General features: G+C 45.3%; 1 protein-coding gene and 1 long non-coding RNA gene across 2 annotated transcripts; one reads left to right on the forward strand and one right to left on the reverse strand.

The window, feature by feature from the left end:
• Window positions 1–156: 156 nt before the first annotated feature.
• LOC310819683 lies at window positions 157–3,473 on the reverse strand. Its single transcript, XR_014554774.1, has 3 exons — window positions 3,328–3,473; window positions 582–717; window positions 157–237 (listed from the first exon to the last, which is right to left on the reverse strand). It is a non-coding gene; the product is annotated as an uncharacterized lncRNA (long non-coding RNA).
• An 11,168-nt stretch (window positions 3,474–14,641) lies between these two features.
• ctr9 (CTR9 homolog, Paf1/RNA polymerase II complex component) lies at window positions 14,642–21,918 on the forward strand. The gene is made up of 22 exons (XM_083691312.1): window positions 14,642–14,779; window positions 15,283–15,381; window positions 15,523–15,762; window positions 15,870–15,987; window positions 16,080–16,426; window positions 16,549–16,656; window positions 16,778–17,014; window positions 17,128–17,346; window positions 17,544–17,727; window positions 17,821–17,909; window positions 18,050–18,235; window positions 18,425–18,512; window positions 18,738–18,886; window positions 19,011–19,127; window positions 19,319–19,464; window positions 19,554–19,625; window positions 19,788–19,923; window positions 20,097–20,240; window positions 20,365–20,513; window positions 20,603–20,693; window positions 20,808–20,920; window positions 21,066–21,918. The coding sequence occupies exons 1-22, from the start codon at window positions 14,735–14,737 to the stop codon at window positions 21,511–21,513; spliced, it is 3,525 nt and encodes a 1,174-aa protein (XP_083547438.1). The 5' UTR covers window positions 14,642–14,734; the 3' UTR covers window positions 21,514–21,918.
• Window positions 21,919–26,875: the final 4,957 nt, after the last annotated feature.

Here is a 26,875-nt window from a genome sequence, read left to right on the forward strand (position 1 = left end):
AGGGGAATCTGGGGACCTTCATCTAAACACATGCAAGCCCATTCCAGTAAAATGGAGAGAGTATAAACACTCACCCTTCTACATTCTCCTCAGCGTGGCCAGGAGTGTGACTCTCACAGGAGGCAGACTGAGGGGGTGTTTCCGGTAGGACGCTAATAAGAGGCGCGCACACAGGCTGAATGAGTTGCGATGGGGACGCTGAGGATGGCTGTGTCCTCGCCGACTCTGGGATGGAATCTGTTAGAGAGAGAGAGAGAGAGAGAGAGAGAGAGAGAGAGAGAGAGAGAGAGAGAGAGACACGGACACACACACACACACACACATAGACATAGTGAGAGAGAGAAAGGGAGGGAGGAACCGACAGAGTCAGACAGAGAGGAGCATAAATTCACATATAAATGACAGCCTAAAAGGTGTGACAGAAAGGTTAAAAAAACATACTGTACAAGCAATTGGATGGGAGATAAGAGCAGAGATGACAGGCAAATGGATCTGGCAAATTGAAATGGCCGAGATGTGAGATGCAGATGAAATACTGTCAATCTACTGGCAACACTGACTGTGGGGAAAGAATTTCCAACCTAGAAGAGCAGGTTCAGGAGCATCATAAGTGCTGCCGTTCTGCCACTGGTTAGGGTCTGAGACAGCGTCAGGACAGTGGACCTGGCTCGGCTTGTTGTCATCAGTGCAGGAGGAAGCCTCTGAAACGTCACAGCTCTGACAAGAGAGAAAATCAACATGGAGATCTTCCATTATCCATTCATGAACTATGGATGCTGTTCCACCCTCACCCCCATCAGCGACCATCAATCTCGTGTCTGTGCCCAGAGGTGAGATTTGATGGGCCTGTTAGCCCGGTAACAGGTCCATCCTATTTTGACATTCAAAAAAAGAAGAGATTGCATCAATGGCTTTTCCTGACATGCAGGTTAAGGGGAGTGCCGTTAGCAATTGATATTCTTTTAGATACAGGCCAAACAATGAAAAACAATGACTTCAGCTCTATCTATTTATTCCTGTCTTTGGTTTTCCTATGTTGAAGACTAGCAGGTAGGTGTCTGCAGTAAGTTAGTTCAGTGTTTTTGGAAATGTATGGAGAATGACACAACAATAGGTTGTCCTTATTGCACACATAAAAACATGAAAAGAGGCACTATTATCACACAAATAAGTCATTGCTCCCATGAATGTCAGCATGTTTGGGGCCTGTTGTGTGTTTGGTGGAATATGTACTATGCAGAAGGGAAAGCACAATGAGCTATGGACCAGAAAACATTCAAAGTAATGCTCTCAATAATTCAGAAAGCAGATTTCATTGAGGAATAGCTTCCTGACCGGCCAGGAGTAGAGACAGGGTGTAGCCCTACAGTACAGTATGCTGTTAAATATCATAACAAACATGGAGACGCGGTCAGGGGACACTGGGAACATGTGACCAAAAGGCCCATCCTTCACAAGGGAGGAAGTGGATTGTTTAACAAGTCTGTTTCAGAAAACAAGAGAGATCCCTTAGATCTGGCCTCAAGAAACACCATATCCAGCTATTGCTCACTATTCAAGCTGTGAACCATTTAAACCCTCCCCGGATCTTCTGTCTTTTGTAGTAAACAGACACGATGACAATATGATGAATGATCATATTCACTAGGTAGTTATTACATTATGACCTCAATGTGGAACATCTCCATGTTCTTCCATCTTCCATTCCCCCCCCGCCCCTCTCTCTCTCTCTCTCTCTCTCTCTCTCTCTCTCTCTCTCTGTCTCTCTCTCTCTCTCTCTCTCTCTCTCTCTCTCTCTGTCTCTCTCTCTCTCTGTCTCTCTCTCTCTCTCATTCCTCCCCCTCATCAAGCCTGCGTGTGTTTACACCTACACACGTCTATATTTGTACTAGACCACTCAATGACGTGGAGAGAAAACTTTCAAACAAAATAAAATTATGGATAAAACAATGACCTACACAACAGCCACATAGTAACAAAGAAGGGGTCTGGATTTACTGCTATATTTTCACTGAACGACATACATAGTATAAGTGATGCTGTTCCACCCTGTATGCTGCCTTTTTGGACAGGGTTCACTTGAGAAATAGATGTAAATCTCATGTGTAAATGTGAATTGCCTGAGCCAACTACAGTGAGAGTCAACTACACAAGCAAACCGAAGGGGCCGAAGCAAGCTGCAGGAGTCTAAACAGTTTGTCCCCCAGTGGACCCTGACAATGAGATGAATATTGCAGTGTAATTGAATCACTCTGATTGTTTCCTGCCGGGCCGGGCCGGGGAGGAGGGTACAGGACATACACGCCTGCGAAGCTCCGTCTCTGTCTGCCAGACGCACAGGGCCTCTCCCCTGACCAGAGCTATTTTAAGGATCCCCCTCAGCCCCCCGGTCCCAGTCCGTCTTCACACACCAGGGGTCCACTCTCCAAAGAAAACACATTGGGATAGGACACAGAGGTCCCCCCCAACGGGCAGGACCCTGGGGGGGTCAGAGTTACCTTGCCACAGGGACCCGGCCTGACGAGGCTGCTCCCTCATGAGAAAGCGAGCGGAGAGAGAGAGCGCTCTCTCTCTCTCTCTCTCTCTCTCTCTCTCTCTCTCTCCCCCCCCTCCCCTCACTCCCTCCTCTGCCGGCCTGTTGCATAAGGCCTCTCCCTCTTGCCAGATTTGTTTAAAATTTGGTTGTGTGAAGCACAGAGAGTACAGGGCTGACAGAGGAAGTGGTGGTTACACAGCCACCAAGCCCAGATAACAGGATATGGAGGGAGGGAGTGTGAGAAAGACGGACGATGGAAGAAGCGAGAGAGATAGAGGAGGAGGCAGGTGAGCGCATACAAAGTTGCATTGCCATTTTGACTTCTCATGAATAACGTAAGTGCAACACAATGACAGTTCCCTTCATTGTCCACCGAAAAACTAAACAAAACAGTTTCACATTTGGACCGGTTATGGGAAGAACTGTAGCTGATAAATCATCAGCATCAGCAGCAAGCAACAATAATCCTATTAACAGAACGAACGCCAGCCGATGCAACTTCCAAACAACTCATGCATCGGAGTCCCCTCTAACAGTATGATCATCAGTGTTATGTGGCATATTCCCACAAAATCATCACAATTGCAAAACCATGACTAACACTGCGCAGGTTTCACACGACTGTTAATCCCTTAATGCACAATGACACAAATACACCACTAAAGCAGACATGTACACGTCATGTGACTGCACACTACTGTATAAACACCATCTCTAGAAAGCATGAAAAAAAACCTAAAGTGCATCATCTATACCTGTCCTTTTAGTACAGAATAGACCACTAGTTGTACCTGCTTCTTGTATGAGAGACACTCACACCAATGCTCAGCACGTCCACGTAAATGAGCCGGCAGACTCTTCCCACAGTCTCACTGTCATTCCCAGAGTTTTCCACAGAAAAGCCAGCTATCCCTGGCCGTCTCTTTTCCTCTTCTTTCCTCTTCTTTCCTCTCCTTTCCTCTCTGTTCCCTGTGTTTTTTTCCCAGCAGCAGCCTCTCTTTCACTCCTGGGAGCTTTGACCATTTAAGGAGAAGGCTCCTCTGTGTGCCTCTTTGGGCTGCTGCTGCTGCTGCTGCTGTGTGTGTGTGTGTGTGTGTGTGTGTGTGTGTGTGTGTGTGTGTGTGTGTGTGTGTGTGTGTGTGTGTGTGTGTGTGTGTGTGTGTGCGTGTGTGCGTGTGTGCATGTGTGCGTGTGTGTGCATGTGTGCGTGTGTGTGTGTGTGCGTGTGTGTGTGCGTGTGTGTGTGTGTGTGTGTGTGCGTGTGTGTGTGTGTACACTCTTAGGCTGCCGCTCCACTGAGTCCTGACTGATCTCGTCCCCTCAACTACACTGCAACTAGGGGAGCATCAAGTAGTTTTGCTGAGCTTATTTTGATATTTCTTTGGGGGGCAGAGGTCTCTGTGTGTGTGTGTGTGTGTGTGTGTGTGTGTGTCTGTGTGTGTGTGTGTGTGTGTGTGTGTGTGTGTGTCTGTGTGTGTGTGTGTGTGTGTGTGATCTGAACACCTAATAACTCCAACTATCAACATCCTCTCCTAGACATAAGTGCCTAGGACATAGGGTTTAGGGTATAAAGAGTCTACCAGGCAGTCACGTAACCTCAAGGGATGAAGGCTGGGTGGGAAGCTCCTACTGAGCCTTAAAACAAACAAAGATATTCACACAGAAATAGAAACATACACGCATGCACACGCACACACACACACACACACACACACACACACACACACACACACACACAACACACACACACACAACACACACACACACACACACACACACACACACACACACACACACGCAGACTACTTCCGCTACATACTGTACTGAGGCTCATTCACAAATATAATAAAACAGATTAATGTTTTGTAAAAGGCCTGCCACTTGAATTCAAGAAAAGACTGGATGACCACAGCTTATAAAAGACCCAAGGACACAATGAGGAAAAACAGAACACTGATGAATCAGCACATACCGTCACCTGTAAGATGGGTGGATCCAGTAACAACGAATGTCACGGAACATGTTTACAGGGAACAAGTTTGCAATAGTGTAAAAGGGGGGGAAAAACGTCCTCTCAGTGCATGATTGTTGATGGACTCTATAATACCATCACCCACCTACTGTAATATCTCCCCGTTTTGGCTGCAGCAGCCCTGTCTGTCTGTACTAATATGGGTTGACGTTTCCCTGCTACAGTGTGAGCATAATTGTTCATCTCAGATTTGGGTGTTTGAAGCCCAGAGAGGATTACGGAGAACACGAAACGGCTGAACAAAAAAATGCCAGATATTCCTCTCCTATTCAGCTTAATGTGATCTAAAGGGATGTTAGATTCAGAGGTACAGGTTGTCAGCAGTGTGATGGTGCTATTGAGGAGTTACAGAAAGCAAATAGGTTGGTAATAAACCAAGAAATGACACATCAAACATAATCATGTATTCAGAATTAACACTACATCTGAAAAAACAACAACAACTAAAACAACAACTAACAATGTTTCTTCTTAACAATATCATTCATTCAATCTACTAAGACAGTAAAAACATATCTCAATCTATCAGAATCACATTTTAAACACTAACTGCACAATCCAATACAGTACATCAATGATATTCTTACCTCGTTGGTGCAGCTGCTGTCTCCTCCAGCGCCTAAGCAAATGCCACCTGTTAGAACCATACGAGAGAGAGTCATTTGCCTGTTACAGGTACTGTATATCATGCAAATGAGGCGGGGCTGTTAAAACTGAATAAAATAGTGAGTTCGCCTTTGAGGATGACACACTGAGTGAACTCCCCATCTGATTGGTCGGTCAGACGGTATTTCAGGAAGCTGTCTACCTCAGCCCCTACCTCCATATCTAGGGGCAACAATAACCTGGCAACCATTCACATTAGGCGCTTCATCCTTTGGTTGAAAGCACACAAGAACTGAGACAGGACTTTTGTGTCATTTCCTTTTGAAGCCCTCCTGAAAGACACTGTAGCTCCGTGATTGCAAACAAGCAAATAGACAAAATGACACTAACTTAATAGAGATGTTGTGTGGAGCATCCTTGTTATTGAAACACTACTATTTCCCTAATGGATCTAATTACAGTGGGAAATACAATGATCCCAATGATAAATCATTTATCGTTGGGTCAGAGGCTGATTGTGAGAAAAAGGAACCACCTCTCAGCTACTCAACTGTGACAACAGACAGGGAAAACGTCAGTTTGCTTTGTACGTTGTCAAAAGCTTTTCGAAAGCATTCCATTCTTCGTGTATCTTTTATTTCAAAATGTCATTAGCAAAAGCTCTGAGTCTAGAAAAGCATTAGTGTTTATTGATGATGAGTGGTCTTGCTGCCCATTGTAGAATTTCGATCCTTAGGATACAACTAACCACTGAATAGGTACAAAAAAGAAGGTTCTGGCACAACACAACAAGCCTAAGCCAAACCAATATAACTAGATTCACTTTGAGTTGACATGCCCTGATAAACATTACCCCATATTAAACTGCTTTTATTTGTATGAAACAGATGTGCAAAACGTTTAGGATTTTACGGGTAAAGAAGAGTAAAGAGCTAATAGACTGGAGACGACGTGGCCAATATGACATCTAGATAACAGGGTAAACAGACTGAGGTTACTGTCATACAAGCTTATCTCTGTATAGGTCCACCATACCAGGATGTTACCGTCAGTGTGCTGGATCGATGCCACACAGCTGACACTTTTTAGGACCTACATTTGCAAGGCATATTCAAAAAAGCTTCATTTCCATGTAGAGGAGGTGGAAGGTTGCCTCTGTGGCAATGACAGTGCCCAGAGGAACCACGCCAACGTATGACTTACTTTCATTAGATTTTTGCAATATCAAGCTCGAGCCGATGCTGGCATCCACAACTCCTTTTATGGGGAGTAGTTCCTTCCAAACTGAAACCAGCCAGAGGCCGGCCACATTGAGTTACATTCCACACAGACCACATCTAGTGGTATTACAATATCCTGCTGGGCTCAATGGCCCACATATCAGACACATATACACAATATATACTGTATACCCATTATTATTAGTATCAATGGGAAATATGAGTACGGTGAGAATATATGAAGTCGACGTAATCATGTTATCTGAGCATCAAAGTGTTATCAGGGGATGCTTCACACGATTTCTCCCTCATTTGTTAAGCAAATACGAGACGCTGTCAGAGAACCGTGACAGGGAGTGTGCAAGGGTCGGGTCATAAAGCCACACTGCGCTCTTTCTGGTCTGACTGCTAACTAAACTAAATACAGGCAGAAGTAGGACAGCGTTTAGGAACACAATAGTCACGCATCAGGCTTTCCACTGATCCGCAGGATCCTCGGGATGTTCCATACTCATCAAGATCACTGTGAAGCAGGCAGGGAACAAACAAACAATGAAGGCTGTGGCTTTGCATTGGTGGACTCGCGATTACAAAGGTCACGTGACTGTGGCTCCTTCTCGTGTGAACCAAACAGGACTGGTCTTCCCTCTGACTAGAAGTGTAAACAACAACAACAACAACAACACTTGTGCTGTGTTTACATCCTAGAGTTTCTACTGGGGGTCTGAAGGGACTCGGCTCCTGAGACACAGAAGACAATGGCAACCCTAACCCTAACCCTAAACAGAATGAGTGGGAGGCACTTCCCAAGAGGCTTTCTTCCTCTCTCCACCAGCTGCTTTGAATATTGCACAGAATCTATTTTCTGACCATCATCTGGGACTACCAATAAAAAGGAAAGTGGATACTCATTTATTCTCTCCTGAATTTCCCCTCCAAATCATAATCATTCTCCCTCTAATGAAGTACAGCATGCTGCGACAGTCAGGGACACACACATGGTGTGTTGCAGTAGTTTCATCATACCGTTCATGTGTGGCTTTGGAGGAGGGCTGTTGCTCGGGGCCCAAGGCTGCGGTGGAGAGGGGTTCCTGGATCTGTCTCTATCTGGTCCAACATGGTCCTGGGCTGATGAGCCAGCACCATCTGACCCTAGATCAGTTACCCCTCTGGGACCTGGTGTCTTCAGGGCAGGAGAGAGAGATGCAAATGAATGGCTATAAATAAGCCTTTATGAAGGATGTTAAAGGTTCAGAACATTGTACATGGTAATGCAGAGAACATACTATACCTATTATATGGGCTACTTTGGATATGCAAAAAATTAATCAATGTTTAGTTTCAGCTCTCAAGACAATAACATGGGAAAACAGTGAGACTCATTACCCTAATCCTTACTGTAGCTTACTCTTATTGAAAGCAGTGCACACACACATACACAGACACAGACACACACACACACACACACACACACACACACACCTGGGTCTTGGCCATGACTGTGACCCTGGCCTCCAGGGCAGTGAGCTGACTGTCTGTGTCAGCTGCCCTGCTCAGCGCCTCCTCCACCCTCTGAGTGATGCCCTCCATCCGGTCCTTGACCTGGGTGACCCTCCGCTGGCTCTCCCTGACCAGCTCAGCCCCCTCCAGGGCACTACTGACCATGGCCTCCATCCTCCGGAGGGACTCCTGAAGATCCTCTGTAGCAGATCTCCCCGGGGGGTCCTCCTCGACAGGGTCTGTAGCCACAGCCACATCTTTCTGCTCTCTCATAACCTCCTCCCCAGCCCAGCCAGGTCCCTCTCTCTCTGTGTTGGTCTCCTTGTCTGTGTGAAGTACTCCAGCCTGAGGGGTTTTGTGCCCAGCAGAAACGCCCTCCCGGGCAGTTCTCAGAGCGGCCTCCAGGTGGCATACCTGCTCCCTCATCTCTTTAATAGTCTGTTTTGCCTGTGTGAGTTTGGTCTCTGCCTCAAGGAGGGCCTGACTGGGCTGTGGGTCCTCGGTCCCGGATTTGACCTCGGTCCTACCCCCCTCCACCCTAAGGGTCCTCCACCAGTTGACCACAGCCGCCTTCCGGGCCTCCCGAGCTGGGCTCTGCCTCGGCTCCAGCCCCTGGTCCTGCTCCTGGTCCCGGACCCTGCGCTCCAGCTCCTGTTCCTGCTCCAGAACCCTCCGCTGCTGACTCTGTCGCTCACCCAACTTCTCCTCTCTCTCTTCCCACCGAGCCCTTTGCAGCTCCAGCTCCCGCAGTCTGAAAGAACTGCCCGAACTTCATAAACAACTCACTCACACTTTGCTACATCTGCAGAGGTCTTAAAACTGCACTTATCTCTGACATCCCACACACAGAAGGCAGTAACTCCTGCTGATGGCGTTTTAGTACAATAGCTTTCTAGAAAATAGTTAAGCCAGGCATTGTTTTTTTGAGCAGAGGGAAGATGTTCAGAATAGCAACCATCGTCACTTACATACCTTTTACCGAGTCAGTTATTATAACAGAGCATAGAGAGAGTGAGGTAAAAACTCACATACACATTAAGAAGCTGCTGCTTGATGCTTGCCTGTTGCTTCTGGCTGTAGGAATAAGGCCTCTCCAGTGTTTCAGCAGCATAACCACCAACAGGATCCTGAGAGATGGTAGAGATATCAGACCGTGTGTGTGTGTGTGTGTGTGTGTGTGTGTGTGTGTGTGTGTGTGTGTGTGTGTGTGTGTGTGTGTGTGTGTGTGTGTGTGTTAGTGCCCCCCCCCCTACTGTCATACCCTATCCGGGTAGTTAGTGTGGAGTAGATGGGAGATCTCAGCAGACTTGATCCTATGAATGATGTGCTGGATGTCGTCTCTCTGAGTGGGAGGGAACGGTACCCCACACACCGGGCCACTCACCTCCTCAGGACCCCCACGCTGCTGTTGGAAAATATGAGACTTATTCTAACACTCACAGCATATATGTGCTGTGTTCCAAAAGACATTCTTGCACTCTATCGAGAGCGTATACCAAGTATAGTATAGATATGCTCTGTATAGATAGATATAGATAGATAAGTATAGATATGCTCTGTCACGCCCTCCACTTCCACCTAGCCTGTGCCAGTACCTCTCTCTCTCCTGTCTGTCTGTGTGTGTGTCTGTGTGTGTATGTGTGTGGGCGTGGCCCAGGCTCCAGCAATCAGTCTCGTCATCTTCTCCACCTGCTCAGTCTTCATCAGTTCATCTACTCAGAGTATTTAAACCCCGGCTTCCCATCCACTCATCGCCAGATCGTTTGTTGTCTTCACATGTCAGTCTCTCTCTCGGCCGCTTAGCTTCTCTGTGTCTTAGTATTTGTCTCACCACGTTCTCTTTGTGCTACAGGACCACTTCCCGGTTTATGCCTACCTGCCTGCCAGCCTTCCTGCCCGTCTGCCTACCCTTCCGGCTACTTGCCCTGCCTACCTGCACTGTCTGCCCTGCCTGCCTGCCCTGCTACCCTACCCACCTTGCCATTCACCCTGCTACTCCGTTTCCCCCTATTCCCTCATTAAAACCTGATTCTTTTATACACAAGTCCTGTCTCTGTGTCCTGCGCTTGGGTTCCTTAGCTCTGACCATAACATGCTCTAGATAGAGTGCAAGAACACAGCCGTGGACGACAGATAAAGACATACACACCGGACGTCGAGGTGTTGTTACCTGCTGAATGTCCTGGATCTCAGAATGCAGTGAGCGGTGATTAGGGACAGCTCCACTCGTACCAAGGAGGCCTGGTGGACTGGTCCAGTGCCTGTCGAATCTGTCAATAACAGCAGGGCCAAACCAAGACAAGCACAGGTGAACATTAACACGTCCCACTGTGATAATGTCACTCACATACAAACCCATGCCAAGCTGCCTTCTGAACAGCAGTGGGGTGGGATGGTGTTAAAAAAGCATGAGGCTATCCCCAGATGGTATGTGCAGTGTCTGCCATTGATCACTTCTTCCTCAGATGTCTGGGTACAACAATTAGGGTATGGATTGATGGCACATACCTCAAAAGAGCCTGCTGTGAGTGCTCTTGTAGCCTCATCAACTCTGACTGTAGCCCCTTCAATGGCAGAAAAAGGCAATCACCATCTCATAGCCACATTCATGAAGAAAAATGAATTAATGTTTGGCTGTTTGTTTTCACTTTGCATTAAACATAATGAATGGTGTGATAGAGGAAAGATACCTCTATGATTTTGTGGTTTTCCAGATGAGAGTTCTTCAGCGTATCCATTAGTATGTCTTTCTAAAAAGGAGCATGAAAAAAGACACAAACTAATAAAATCACAGTGAAACCAAGATGGTGCCTCTCCTTTCATTCAATTTGTGGAGGTATGTTAACCTTGGTGAGTTCTCTGTCTCGCACAGCCAGCAGAACAAGAGTCTCTTCAAGTTCCTCCTGTGAACATTTGAGAGGTTTTCAATAATTGGGTTAATACTGTAGCCTATACAACTGAGTGGCATAGAGTGTTGTTCTGGTCAGCTGTTTTTGTCTCTTACCCCCATCTCAGCATTAACCTTCCTCAGTTTGTTGACACAATCGTCAGAACAAGTCCTCTCAAGGGCAAGCTGGTCATTCTACAGACATCAAAGTTATTGTATCACATGTACAGTATCTTCCATAAAACATGACAAGAAAGGGAAAATCCTTCCTAAAGATACACAGTACACAGACTACACACACAATTACCATATCCTCAAGCGCTTTGATGTGTGCTTTCAGGCATTCACCGTCTTTGCTCTGAAGTAAAAAAAATAAAATTTAAAAAAATTGAACAAATTAAGTGGTATAACTGTATGATATGTCATTACACTACAACAAATGTCTCTAACTGAACCCTTCTGCAGAAGTGAGCGTGTTCAGTACCAGTTGGTTGCTGCTGGCCTGGGCTCTGGTGGCCCTCTCCTGGGCCTCCCTCAGGGCTCGCCTGGCCTCCTCTAGGTCCTCTGTCAGGGACCTGGCCCTCACTGCTGCCCGCTGGGCACTGGGGGGCACAACACAATGAACATATTACACAAGGTAAACAGAGGACATACAGGAACACCATCACTCCTTGTCACACTACTGCTCCCTAGACTACCATCTGGGAAATAAGTGGTCAAGTATGATGGCAAAGTCATTTCAGTAGTTTAACAGCAATCAGTAAGTCGTAAGAAATATTGTGATATAGCTAATGCTATGGTGAATATGGTGAACGCAACGTCGTTTGAGACTAATCATACTGCCCCATCTTTACCTGGCTAGCTTGCTCCGTAGTTCAGTGATCTCCACTGTGAGCTGCAGGTTAGTGTCCTCACAGTGGGACGCTGTCCTTAAGAGGCTGTTGTTCTGCTCACTTAGCCTGCGATGGACATGTTTCAGCTCTGCCACCATGCCCAGCAGATCCCTGGAGTCACTGGAGACAAAAATGGTCAACATGTGATTGACATATTACATTTGTCATGACATATTTAGATTACAATACAAAAACAATGCAGCAGCTCATTAACTGACCAAAAACACTGTTCGCCCCCGGAGAATGCAGTTGTGGTCTCAGGACCTGAGAAATCCATTCCTGAAAGTAAAAACACAATTAGTGAGTGAATAGCACTGAAATCTGAGACACAGCCCCAGATGGCTGCCTACAACAGAGAAGTAAAACTTTACCATTTATAGACACTTGAGGAGGGTCTCCCCCTGAAACATCACTGTCTTCCTCACACAAGCTGAAATAAACAAAGAATTATACTGTAGGTATGCAATTACAGGTGAAAAGCAGTTTAGCAGTAAGTAGGCTTCTAATCTCCTGTAAATCTCCTGTAAGTCACTCAAATATAGTAGTTTTCAGTTGATGGTAATGCTATGAGGTTTCGTCTTGAACAATCAGTCAGCTGTATGAAGTTTCTGACCCGTCCTGGCTGCCACACTGGGCGATCCACTCCCTCATGGTGGAATGGAAGGTGTCCCGGCTCACAGGGGGGTCCCGGGCATCCGGGTCCAGCATGCGGTGCAGGGCGCTCAGCCTGACCTGCCCAGGGCTCTGGCCTGTCATGGTCTGCAGGTACTGCATTATTGTGGAGGCCAGAACGTCTCCTGTTGAGAACAGAGGCTTAGGAATCATGCCTGAGTGCACTGAATACATGTTCTGACTTATGACTGACTTCATCTGTTTGACTTAATAGACGGATAACGGATCTGTACCTGTGCTGGTCGTGCTGCATGCCTCAAATGTAATGTCAAGTAGCTCTTCCTCAGAGAATTCATGTGTTTCCACTATGTCCTCGATAGAAACCCCTGGTTCACAGCTGCCAGAGCTCCACACTAAAACATCCATTAGGCTTTGTCAGGTAGGGCATTACTTTGTGGCATAAGTAGTTTGGACCACACTTGAACAGTTCATTTCACTTTAAAGCATGCCTTTTTGAATAGCCACCAAAACAAATGCCTGATTATCAAGACGATGTTCTATGTAAGGTAATAACATTTTATGCCACAGACAGTAAATCACTTTATAACGTCATTGCTTACTTTCATTGCCATTGGGCTCTATGGAGCTAACGCCAGAGTCTTGTGACAGAGTTGATGCTCTGTATCCTCTGCTGTCCCCTCGCGGTGGCCTGCTCTGAGCTGGTGGACTACTGTTGCCACTGGCCGCAAGGTTAGGCTCTGATTTTTCCTCATGAAATCCCTGACCTCCATTCAGTAAGTTACCTGAGGCCATAACATCTCTGAGTAGAAATAAAGATATTACAATATAATGAAGGAACATAGCATGACAATACATCAGACCTGAAGGACCTTATTCCTGGTTACAAATTGGTCGTACATTGGGACATATTGACAGATATCAAGTCTAGAAGTGTACAATCTGCTGGTGATGCTCACTTACATGTTTTCTATCTGTGAGAAAGCATTCACTTACATGTTAGGTAATGCATTGAGGTCCAGTCAGAATATCACAGAGGTTACGTTTCATGAACCAAGTTGCTTTGTCCTGTTGGGTTCCTGGGCTGGAGAATAGTGTGGAGGCTCAGAAACTGTTACCTAATGGGGGCCATATCATGACAGTCATGTAACTGAAACTCCAGAGTCAACAGGACACAAAGCTAAGAAAGGTAGTAAAAACATTACAGAACAAAACAGTTGGAGGTAGACTATTGCTTACTGGATGTGCAGTACACAAGACATTTACTGTACAGTTTTCCATTCTTTAACATTGCATTATTATATTAGTACAAATAGACATACAGTATACTTTCACCATGAACATTCAAAAAAATGTTTGCAAACTGTGAGAGAGCATGAACATAAACTCTTACCTAGTCCAGGACAATTCTTCTGAAAGCTGCTTAATATTGTCACATTAAAAAACGAAATAACTACTCACTTAGTCCACTACATCTCATCGTACAAGCCGGTCAAAAACATGTAACTTACTTTTCGATAAGTCAATGTGTTGCTGCCAGTTCACTGTGATGTTAACAGAGGAAACCCTCAAGATGCTCTTGAGAGAGCGTAGCCTTTGCCTGTTTTCATCATTCACTGCCACACATCAAAACCAGCTGACACCCACCCACCCCTCCCTCTCAGCCCCACTGATTCTGGGCTCAGGCCTGCACACAATCATGCAGTTAATGGACTATTTGAAATTAACATTCACAGTTTAACATATCAAATGATTCAGGATAATCTGCAGAACATTGAGCACTCCTTTCAGTCTGTCCTCTACAAACCATGTTGAGTTCTTCACATGAATTTGCTGCACAGTAAATATCCAAACAGATATGACTAACATACTGTAGCAAACGGCAGGGTAGAGCAGCTTGCCCTAAGCGGGAATCAAACTCACAATCTTCCGCTTACAAACAGTGGCCTTACACATGGTTGTTACAATACATTAATATAATTAATATTTATGAAAAGGTACAGGCTATTGACATATTTTATCATTCGACTTTGCAGATAGGTGCATGTTAAAATATTGAGTAAAAAAGTGACATTGGCACTTTCAAGCAACAAATGTGGACATGCTTCATCTGAGAACATTTAAAGGCTGTTCAGACGTCTTCAATGAGTCTAAAGCACATTTAAAATGTTATGTCTGTCTCTACACAGACATAACATCTCTGTGGTCATTTGACACACCATTTTGACTTGACAGAATGAAGTGGCTGTCACAGAGGTGGATTAAAGAATGGAAGTCACTGTATGACCCGGACATTTATTTGATATGCACCCATCTGGTTGCTCCAGAGCGGAAGTAGCCAGCAGCGGCAGATCCTCGAGACCACACGGGGACTGTTGTCTAAGTTTAGACAAAATATTGATATAGCGACGTGGATTTCCACTAGCCAAGATGTCTCGGGGTTCAATTGAAATCCCTTTACGGGACACTGACGAGGTAAGAATGAGTTAGCTACACTGCTTTGTTTGACAACTTGCTAGTAGATGGTCTGCCTGTGCGCTAGCAGCTAATGTTAGCCGCTAGCTTGTTGTCAATATAAGCGTTGCATTGCAAGCCCAACAAGTCAAGACTGTTATGTGGGGTATGTGTTGTTGCTAGTTATTAGTTTAAGGAGTCAGTTGCAAGCCTAGATTTTTTACTTGGAAAAGTGTTGTCAAGTCAATCAGTCATGTCAGACACACAGCTCTAACGTGAGCTGCAAGCTGTCACTTCCACAGGTCATCTGTCTTATTTGGTCAATGTTCAGTTTCATGACTGAACATTCATGAATGATCTGCAACAACTCCTCATTCGCACAATCTATTGTTATGAAATGATAATCAGTTCCTCTCGTTGGTGCCCTCTGATCAAGCTGTTTACCCAACGATCAAAGGTTGTTTAATGTGGATGAAGTGTTGTGAAATCTTCATGTAACAGAGAATGCATTCTGTGTTCTACAGGTTATTGAGCTTGATTTCGATCAGCTGCCTGAAGGAGACGAGGTTATCAGTATCTTGAAACAGGAGCATACACAGTTGCACATATGGATTGCTCTAGCGGTGAGTGCGAACACATGAGCTTGCGTGGAATTGTTATAAGAAGCTAACTGCATACTTTACAAAAGTCAGGACGGATGGATTAATGTTTTAAAAAAAAAAAAAAAAATATCTGTAATAAACTATGTCTGACTATTCTTTCAGCTGGAGTATTACAAACAGGGGAAGACAGAGGACTTTGTCAAACTGCTGGAGGCGGCCCGTATCGATGGGAACCTGGACTACAGAGACCATGAGAAGGACCAGATGACCTGTCTGGACACACTGGCTGCCTACTATGTCCAGCAGGCGCGCAAGGAGAAGAACAAAGATGCCAAGAAGGAGCTCATCACTCAGGCCACACTGCTCTACACCATGGCAGATAAGATCATCATGTACGACCAGGTGAGAAATCCCACTGTCAGAATGAGACACATTTTAAATGAACTGTTAAAATGGCTAATGTAGGAAGATGTAGTTGTCATGGACCGCGTTGTTTTTGTTTGTGACAGAACCACTTGCTGGGAAGAGCCTGTTTCTGTCTCCTGGAGGGAGATAAGATGGATCAGGCTGATGCTCAGTTCCACTTCGTCCTGAACCAGTCCACTAACAACATCCCTGCTCTACTGGGTAAGTAAAACATACAAGTGAAAAATTTAGCATTTCAACTATGAAGGTTCACCTGGAATCCACAATTAACCCCAATAACTTTGTTTCAACAGGTAAAGCTTGCATCTCTTTCAATAAGAAGGATTACAGGGGAGCACTGGCCTACTATAAGAAGGCTCTACGCACAAACCCTGGATGTCCAGCCGAGGTGAGGCTGGGAATGGGCCACTGCTTTGTCAAGCTCAGTAAGCTAGAGAAGGCCCGTCTGGCCTTCGGACGCGCTCTGGAGCTCAACTCCAAGTGTGTGGGAGCGCTGGTGGGCCTGGCGGTGCTGGAGCTCAACAGCAAGGAGCCAGACTCCATCAAGAACGGAGTGCAGCTCCTCTCCAGGGCCTACACCATCGACCCCAGCAACCCCATGGTGCTCAATCACCTGGCCAACCACTTCTTCTTCAAAAAGGTAAGACTCTTGCCCAAAAAAAGGAAGTGAAAAACGGCTTGCCATCATATATCTGGCTCACGAACCATGTCTCGACCTGGGCGTCAGCTATTGTTTACATTTGTGTGTGCTCTTATTTTCAGGACTACAGTAAAGTGCAGCATCTGGCTCTCCATGCCTTTCACAACACAGAGGTGGAGGCCATGCAGGCAGAGAGCTGCTACCAGTTAGCCCGCTCCTTCCATGTACAGGTAAGAACCAAGGCCTTAGCTAGGCTATTCATCAGAGTACCATTATTTCAGTGGATGAGTGTTAACTCACTCACTTTCTCTCTTATTCTATCTCTCTCCCCATCTCTTCCATGTTTCTCAGGAGGACTACGACCAGGCCTTTCAGTACTACTACCAGGCCACTCAGTTTGCCTCGTCCACCTTTGTGCTGCCCTTCTTTGGCCTGGGACAGATGTACGTGTACCGCAGGGACAAGGAGAATGCAGCGCAGTGCTTTGAGAAGGTGTTAAAGGCCTACCCTAACAATTACGAGACCATGAAAATCCTGGGGTCCCTCTATGCCACTTCGGACGACCAGGAGAAGAGAGACATTGCCAAAGTAAGTTCATGAATGGTGTTGTTTGTTATATCTAGACCTGTAACAATCCACAAGTGTTGATTGTATCGGTACATTTATGCAGAAAACAAGAAAGTTATTTTTTTTCCATCCAGGGGCATCTGAAGAAAGTCACAGAGCAGTACCCCGATGACGTGGAGGCCTGGATCGAGCTGGCCCAGATCCTGGAGCAGACGGACATCCAGGGGGCTCTCTCAGCCTACGGCACGGCCACTCGTATCCTGCAGGAGAAGGTCCAAGCCGATGTCCCCCCTGAGATCCTCAACAACCTGGGGGCTCTGCACTTCAGACTGGGCAACCTGGGAGAGGCCAAGGTAACACTGGAGGAGGATGGAGCAGGCTGACTAGGATCAGTCATGATGTGTTATTACATGTATTCATGAATTGAAAGGAATTCATGAACCACTAGATTCATGTTGTCAATCGTCCTTGTGATAGTAGGTCTAACCTAGTTGGTAACATTAAATTGGTTGATATTAAGAACCCCCCCGTCCCGTCTGTCTATGTGTAGAAATACTTCCTGGCATCTCTGGAGCGGGCCAAAGCCGAGGGGCAGCACGACGAGCATTACTATAACGCCATCTCTGTCACCACATCCTACAACCTGGCCCGCCTCTACGAGGCCATGTGCGAGTTCCACGAGGCGGAGAAACTCTACAAGAACATCCTGAGGGAACATCCCAACTATGTCGACTGTAAGCTCAGAGGAGATGCAGTACTTTCTGGCTAATGTCCTTGTTTTCGTTAAAGGGTACATGTTTTGATTGGTCTTCTATCATAACTTACAGGTTACTTGCGTCTTGGAGCGATGGCTCGTGACAAAGGAAATTTCTACGAAGCTTCGGACTGGTTCAAAGAAGCTCTGCAGATTAACCAGGTATCGCTGTTGTCCATCCATTGCCTCATTTGATCATAGAAGCCATCATAAGTCCACATTCTCTGATGATTATGATCTCTATGTTATGTCTATGGTCTGTATGTATGTATACATATCTGTATATCTTATCACCTATATAGGATCACCCTGATGCCTGGTCGCTGATTGGGAACCTTCACTTGGCAAAGCAGGAGTGGGGTCCGGGCCAGAAGAAGTTTGAGCGTATCCTCAAGCAGCCGTCCACTGCGAACGACACCTACTCCATGTTGGCCCTGGGGAACGTGTGGCTCCAGACCCTGCACCAGCCCACCAGGGACCGTGAAAAGGTATCGGACTCAGCGGTTTGAAATGGGGTGAAAAACAACTGCTGTCAGTGATGGTACATGAAAAGAAAGAGAGAAACACCTGCACTCTGGCATTGTTGATAGCTCCACAATAACATTTACTGGATGAATCTCCCATTAGGGTTTGATAATAGTGCATGCATCATTTGTTTGTGTTTGTGTCTCCTCTAGGAAAAGAGACATCAGGATCGAGCCCTGGCAATCTACAAACAGGTCCTACGAAACGATGCCAAGAACCTCTACGCTGCCAATGGCATAGGTTTGTTGTTGGCCTCCTCTTAGTCAGTGTTTTCACATGCAAAGACAATACTAAAAGCTGGCTTCAAGCAGTATCAGTATGTGTTTGTGTCCTTGTCCATTGGCATGTGTTTGTTGCCCTGGCCCCCCTCTTAGTTTTCATGATCAACTCTAATGCTTTAACTGTGTCTTCAAGCTATTGGCTTGCATTGACCCTAGAGTGACAGTAGCTCTCTGTGTTGTCCAGGTGCTGTCCTTGCCCATAAGGGCTTCTACCGCGAGGCTCGTGACGTGTTTGCCCAGGTGAGGGAGGCCACAGCAGACATCAGTGACGTGTGGCTCAACCTGGCCCACATCTACGTGGAGCAAAAACAGTACATTAGCGCTGTGCAGATGGTAAGGGTCTGAGAATCTTAACGTTCGCTGCCTCATTTAGGCCCACATCTAGCATCTGTATACTGTCTATCTTCTTTTTAACGAGCCATTGTATTACAATGTTAAAGTCTCTTTGTGTTTTCAGTATGAGAACTGTCTGAAGAAATTCTACAAGCACCAGCATACTGATGTACTGCTCTACCTTGCACGGGCGCTCTTCAAATGTGGGAAACTCCAGGAGTGCAAACAGACTTTACTGAAGGTACATTTAGACACATAACCAAGGGTTTTTTTCCACATTCCTTTGATGTACAATGTGGTGTGACTTCTTTTGGCTGAGCAAAAGAGAGTTTAGCTGACCCCCTCCGGTGTGTCCTCTTGTTCATTGTGCTGTGACTGTGTTCACGTTGTTGTGGTGGTGGTGCTCACTATGTGTTGTGTTTGTGTCCCCAGGCGCGTCATGTGGCCCCCAGCGACACCGTGCTGATGTTCAACGTGGCCCTGGTGCTCCAGAGGCTGGCCACACTGGTCCTGAAGGATGAGAAGAGTAACCTGAAGGCTGTGCTCAGCGCTGTCAAAGAGCTAGAGCTGGCACACCGGTACAACCCAACCCTTACTTTACCTTTCTTCTATTAGTCTAATCCCTTCATCACTGTCCCCAGCCTAACTCCTTTCTCTTTTCTCCCAGGTACTTCAGCTACCTCGCAAAGGCAGGAGACAAGATGAGGTTCGACCTCGCGCTCGCCTCCACTGAAGCCAGGTCAGTTTGAACTTCTTTTGAAATTCTCTTCTCACTCATTGAAAAACCTTTAGTAAATGTATAAAACCCACCTGAGGTCTAAATCACACCTAAGAGGGATTTTGGAGGGTTTTTAGATTTCAGTCTGAGCATGGATTGTGTGTGTGTGTGGTTCTGTTACAGGCAGTGCTCTGATCTGCTGAGTCAGGCCCAGTACCACGTAGCCCGTGCCAGGAAGCAGGACGAGGAGGAGAAGGAGATGAGGGCCAAGCAGGAGCAGGAGAGAGACGTCCTGCGTCAGGCCATGCAGAAAGAATGGGTTCGTGATGGCTGTGATGTCACACATCAAACAAACACACTGCCACCAATCATCTTAACAAAACCCTCTCATCCCCTTCATGTTGAAATGCATGCTGAGAAAACCCCTTAAGGCATGGCGAGAAATTTGCTAATGACTGATGGTCTGCTCTTGCCTCCCTGTTGCTCCACCAGGAGGACAAGAAGAGCAAGGCGGCGGATGAGCAGAAGAAGCTGCTGGAGCAGAGAGCCATGTACGTGGAGAAGACCAAGGGCCTGCTCTCCTTCGCAGATGGGATGAAGGAGCCATCGGAGAAGAAGAAGAAAGGAGGAGGACGGGTGAGTACAGCAACACACACCTAGCGTAAAGCAGAGGCCCGGAATGGGAAACACACATCTTAAAAGACTTAGCTTATGAACCAGTATTAATAAAAGACTGTCCTTTTGTTTATTTCGTCCCCAGCGTAAGAAGGGAGACTTTGATGAGTTTGTCAACGACGGCTCTGATGAGGATCTGCCGGTGAGAAAGAAGAGGAGGAGGAAGGCTGGCAGTGGCAGTGAGCAGGAGGAGGAGGGTGAGGACGGAGAGAAGAAATCACGCAAAAAGAGAAGGTGAGACAATGGAAAATAATATTGTTGTGTAGTTTTCTTGAGAGGCAGGAGAGTGGCCTAGTGTGAGTTACATGTTGACTGTTTTTCAGACCAAAAGGGGGTGATGATGGCAGCGATGATGAGGAAGGAGGCTCCAGGCCCAGAAAGCAGCGCAAACCCAATAAGAAGAGGTTTGAAAAGGTTAGAGTTGACTCCTCTTTACACAACTTGCCTTTTCTTTCTCACGATGTTGGAATCTACTTTTGAATCGCATCTGCCTGTCCCGAGTGTTAACGGCTCACCGTTCTCTCCTAGCCCAAGCCTGAACGCATGCCACCGTCTCTCAAAGGCAAGATCAAATCTAAGGCCATCATCTCATCGTCCGACTCTTCCTCCGACGAGGATGGCCTGAAAATAGCTGAAGAAAAGTAAGGGCATGAACCTTCATACATGAAATGCAACTCAGTCATACATAAACTGCTATATGAAAACCAGGCATCATCATCATTTCAGTGTTTTAGACACTGTAATACAGCGTTGTGTCTAAGTCTCTGCCTTTTTCGCTTAATTCAGGAACCAGAGAGACAGCGGTTCAGGATCCGATGACGAGGGCGGACACAGGAAACGCCTAGCGTCTGACAGCGAGTCTGACGGGGGGCGGAACCGCTCTGGCAGCGAGGCTGGGAGCCCCCAGCGCTCTGGAAGAAACTCTGACGGAGAGGATTCCGGAAGCGACCGTCCAGTAAAGAGGAGGAGAGCCCGGCAGCAGTCTGACTCGGAGCAGTCGGATAATGAGAGTAAGAGGAGCCGGTCAGGATCGGAGGACGGGTCCCGGCCCGGGTCACCGGCCGCAGCCTCAGACAGAGGCTCTGATAGGGGATCCGCAAGGGGCTCTGAGGTGGGCTCGGACAACGAGCGCTCCCCACGCCACTCTGAAGCTGGATCAGAACCTGAGGGTTCCAACCGCGGAGGGTCCAATCGCGGGGCCTCCAACCACGTCTCGGACGACGACAGCGACTGAGGCTTCAAGCTCACAACTGACTCTTTGATAATAAAAAAAAAATGAAAAAGAATGTTCTTTCTGACTTGGATTTTTTGTAGAGAGGCTCTGAAAATGGGAGTTTCTTTTTTGTTTTTGTTCTGTCTGAAACGAGCACATACAGCGTAGCTTTGTAACCCTTTACATAGGGTGTCCATAACTAGGTTTTGGTTATCAAGCTGTTAAAAAGACTTTTGCATCGATTGCAGTACCTTTATCCTTTTCTTATGTTGATGATGGATGGAAAGTTGGATTGTTTTATGTGAAGTGTTCGAAAGCTGTAACTCATGTTTTTTTTATCTTGGATGATTTGGAAGAAGAGCACAGCAATGATTCAGCTTGCCCAGAAATGGGGAAAAATATTATGTAGATAATAAACAAAGACGAAAGAAATGTGTGTGGCTTTTTTTTTTATTGAAAATGTACCTTTTACATGATTTATAAATTCTTAAAATAAAGTTTGAGAAACACATTTGAAAAATACCAGATAACATTTTGAATATGGGGTATGTGTAAAATCAACATTACCTCAGCCATTTGGCTTTGTAGTTATTTGGGGGGTAATCCTCAAGTCAGATTAGCTTTGATAGTGAAAGTGTACTGGTAAACAAATACATAAGGTCCCCTTGTAAGGATTGACACAGGAAGTGCTAAGTGATTTGGCAGTATGTCTAGATGTTGCAGTTGTAAATGTATTTATAGTTGAGACACATACAGCGCCCTAGAATACATGCCCCCATTCCACAGGTGCCACAGAAGGGTGGATGAAGCTAACATGTTTGTGGAGAGTTCTAGATGCTGTGGGCCTTGTGGCCAGCTTCTGGAATAGTCTCGACAACTCAAGAGAGACCTGTGCCTTATAATACACAATAAAGTCAAAGGAGTTACTTCCACTGTGGTCCTCAATGTCAGACAAACAGCGTTATTGTCTAACAAACACTGCCTTTACCATTCCTGTGAGACAACATGATTTGTGCGTCAAAGTCAAAGCCATAGACAGACAATACCACTTGGTCAACCAGCTCAACCTTTCCTTCATACCCATACCCACTCAGATAAAAAGCTAAAAGACACCAATTGCGATGAAAAATTAATGGTTTATTGATTGAAATGTTGACCATGATGATGGCCTGGAGTAGCTCGGCTAGTTTTTTTTTGCCATTTTATGGAGATTCAGTCATTATTGGACTAGGAACTGCTACAGCAGCACACTGCCCTTCACAGCCTGTGGAGGATGCTTCTCTTGGGCTTGCTCTGGGCCTCATCTGAAAAGTACAAGAAGAGAGTCAATGTCTCATGCTTGATTAAAGAGAACATTTGTTACAATGTGAAAGGAAATGATGACAAATGTCTTAGTGTAACCTCCTGTACCTGATTGGACACTGAAGGCTTCCTTCTCCACCTCAACTTTTTCTGGAGTAGCAGCAATGGTGGCAACCATGAAAGACTGAAAACAGCAGAGGAACTAAGGGAAACATTTTATTTTCATTTAATTTCATTGCTCGGTCATTCAGTCAATACAATACTACAGTATGGGCAGTGCTTACCTCATTGGCCTTCACCTCTGCTGGTAGAGTCTTTCTCTCCCCCTGGCTCTCTGCCTTAATCATCTTTTCAATGAGGGACTGAAAACCGAGAACATACCTTTTACCCTCTTTTCAATGTACGATGGTAGCTGGAGCCTCAAACATCCTCTGTAATTCGTCTGCGACCACATCGGTCACAGAGATGACAAAGTGTGGGCTTTTAATTCTCAGAGCCCTCCTTAGTAGTTCAGGGGTGAACATGGATGTTATCCTCCTGAGGAGGGACTCTACCATGACCACACTAATGGGGCGTGAGAAGAGGGCCTGAGGGGCGGAGTCCCTCAGAGCACAGGCCAGCTTCTCAAAGACCTATGTGGCCAAACCAACAGCCATGTCACTCAATGTTCAAATGTCAAATGTCAAATTTGAGTCATCTGCCTAAGTACTCCAGTCATTACAAGAACACAAACTATCCTACATTTTGGCACAAAACCTTTCATATCAATTGTATTATTTTTGGCATTCTCAGTTTAATTTCATAGTTATTGAAACTTTGGTGCTAATGGTGCACGTTGATATTCCATTCATCAAACAGAACTGGCCAAACTCTAAATCTATGGCTTTGACTAACAATCCTTAGGATGTCACTCTTACCAGTTTAACTAGGTTCTTACCCTCCTCCAGAGCACTTATCCATAACCTTCAAATAAAACACAGGGCAACTTAACTCTCTCTACTTCACAATCTCCGTTTATCAATATTATCTTGAATGCTGATGGTAGTGACGTGTACATGTACATGAGGCCACACGCTGTACTCACTTCTCCCTCAAGTATTTCTTCCCTCGAGTGACCAGCCAGTCAGTCATGTCCTCTGAATTATATGGGCCAGGACATTGCCATCTCTCTGGAGTTGGAGAAAATGCACCATGCCCCTCTTCTGCAATACAAGGGTTACACATGAGACAATACTACGGGAATAGACTATGGGAGTAAACATTTCAGTCATATGCTTGTCATGACATTTTAGTATCACATGCTCTAGTGTGTAGTGCACTATTCATTTCTTTCGATCTGTCTTTAGATATAATGTTTCTTTTGTGATTTTTTCACCCAGAATATCAATGATAATATATGATTGTAATATTTGTGGTGTTCTTTGTTCTCTATGGGTGAGTCTTACCTGTGATTCATAGTACTTGGGCTGCCAGCAGGTCCGCAAGGTCTGCAGATACCAGTTGCTTTGGCAGAAGCTCTTTAGACAGAATAGATTAATCAGATTGACATATCATACAGACACTTTGGACAAACATGATCATCTTAAAATAATTACCTGTATGGTCCATACACCCTTGGGATGCTATTCGATTCCATAGCTCAGTTTGAGAATAAAAGTGTAAGTAGTTGAAATTGAAAGGTACTGGGAAACAGGTGCTCGCTAAAGAAGATAGTTGTAATGATGAACTGAAGGGGATTCCAGTAATAGTGGAATGTTTGCATTTTATTGTCATGGGAATGGAATGTGTACATTAGTGATAGGCATTTAGGATATGTTTTTATTTATTTATATATTTTATTAAAGTCAGTATCAACTAAGATGAACCGTCCAAAATATAAGCAAAAGTATGGCCTTCGTTTTTGGCTTTGCTTTCCTGGTAATGGGGAATAACTATCACCAAGAGCTGCTGTCTGTTCCTGAGATCACAAACACATGCTTTGAGCCAGCCAACCAGATGGTAAAGTGTTATCCTAGCCTTGGGAAACAGAACACACTCTACTGTATGCTCAGTGACGATATGGTGCCCAAAGATGTCAATAATGTTGTATCACTCTTTTCTTGTATCTTGTTCAGTTCTTGATAACTGTAAAAGTCATCAATAGATATCTGATTTTGCTCTTCTCAGTGTTTTCTTACAATGTCAGTGTTAGCAAACATAACCAAGGTCCTAAATACAGGTATGATTATCAATGAATGGAGATACTATAGACGCAGTGCTATATTACAGAATAATGTGAAAGAACATTCATGAGAGCAGGGCCGAAGACCACAGAGCTCAACTGATCTGGAAAGAGATAGGTAGGCCCAGCACATGATCAACTCTCCAGTGAACACCCTCAAAACAGTAAACACACACACTGTGAGGATTCCATGCCATATAGCTGCGGACCCAAAGCTATAGTTCTAAGTTACTCTCCTATCTCCACCTCACAGACACTTACTGAGGTGCATTAAGGCCAGTGCTAGCTGTACTGCATTCCACCCACGTCTGCTCCAGCATCTACTTTAACAAGAGAACATATAGGGCTGCTCTCTAACCAGCATGCCTTATAAAGTATTCATATGCTGTTCTTGCCCTGTATTGTGTAACCTTGGACAGGTCTGATTAACTCGTGATGCAATGGTCATCTCTATAGCTATAATCAAAATTTGGACACGAAACTATGGGCTACAGTCGTGTATCCACAAAGAATGAGTCCATTGCGATGAACTTTCAGTATGGGGAATGGTCCAATAAGTAATGGTGTGCTGTAATAAGGCTATCATTCCTTTAACAAAAATCTAAACAAGACTCACTTCCATGGTAACAGGAATGACTGTTGGGCATACCTCTGAGGCCTGCCAAGAAGTAGACGAAGTGTTTCAGTGAATGTTTATTGTTTATTGGGGAGCTGTACATAGCAACCATGTACTAATGACATTTTGTATAATCTCTCAACATGCTATTGCTTCTCTGGGAGGGATAACTCAACTTATGCTCCAAGCTTTGACTACTCTGTCTTGATGGCAAGAGGGTTAACCCCAATGACTTAAAACATATAATATATACAGTGCCTTTTTGGCTAAAATCTTGTCATCAGGACATGAAATGTATGTTCAATTGATTTAAATCTGAAGATTGACTTGGCCAGTCAATAACCTTCCGCTTTTTGGCCCTGAAACACTCCCGAGTTGCTATGGCTATATGTTTGGGGTCATTGTCTTACTGTATGATGGAGGCATTTGCTTGTATTCGAGCAGGGCCTGCCAGATCATTGGCAATTGCTCGGCTTACCAGTGCTTTCTTTCTTTTTCAATGATGTTACAAACTATTGATTTTGGTAAGTCTAAGGTTTTTGCTTCCTTGACTTTCATTGGTCATGTTGACAGACATCAATAGCGCCACACTAAATGCAGCCTAGAATCAATATTAGACATTGACAGCTCTCTTATGCCTACACAAATGATGTGACAGAACATACCTGACTATCCAGAAACACCTGTCAAGCCAATTTTCCAATACTTCTGGTGCCCTGAAAAAGGGGGACTATGTATAAAAAAGCTTGTAATTTGTAAATGGTGAAACCAAACCAAAAAAGAAAACATTGAATTAAAGCTTAGAATCTCAACTTTAACCACATAGTAATTGTTTGATTTCAAATCCAAACTGTTGGGGTATGGAGCGAAAAGACGACAAAATGCTTCCTCTTTCCAATACTTATGGAGGTGTTATGTGTGTGTATATACACTCACCAAGCACTTTATTAGGAATACTATACTAATACTGGGTAGGGCCTCCCTTTGCTCTCAATTCTTCGTGGCACTGATTCCACAAGATATTGGAAACATTCCTTTGAGATTCTGGTCCATGATGACATGATTGCATCACGCAATTCCTGCAGATTTTTCAGGTGCACTTTCAAGCTGTGAATCTCCCATTCTACCACATCCCAAAGGTGTTCTATTGGATTCAAATCCGGTGACTGGGAAGGCCACTGAAGAACACTCAACTCATTGTCATGTTCATGAAACCAGTTTGAGACGGCTTTGTGACATGGTGC

The sequence above is a fragment of the Argentina silus genome, assembly GCF_951799395.1.
Source record: "Argentina silus genome assembly, chromosome: 19".
In the NCBI taxonomy this organism is placed as follows: Eukaryota; Metazoa; Chordata; class Actinopteri; order Argentiniformes; family Argentinidae; genus Argentina; species Argentina silus.

Bases quoted from the DNA above. Each gene is read 5' to 3' on its own strand.
- ctr9 (XM_083691312.1), top strand. From the start codon at position 14,735: ATGTCTCGGGGTTCAATTGAAATCCCTTTACGGGACACTGACGAG. The intron at 19,924-20,096 runs GTTCGTGATGGC...TTGCTCCACCAG, and splicing joins AGGCCATGCAGAAAGAATGG to GAGGACAAGAAGAGCAAGGC. The intron at 20,694-20,807 runs GTTAGAGTTGAC...GTTCTCTCCTAG, and splicing joins ATAAGAAGAGGTTTGAAAAG to CCCAAGCCTGAACGCATGCC.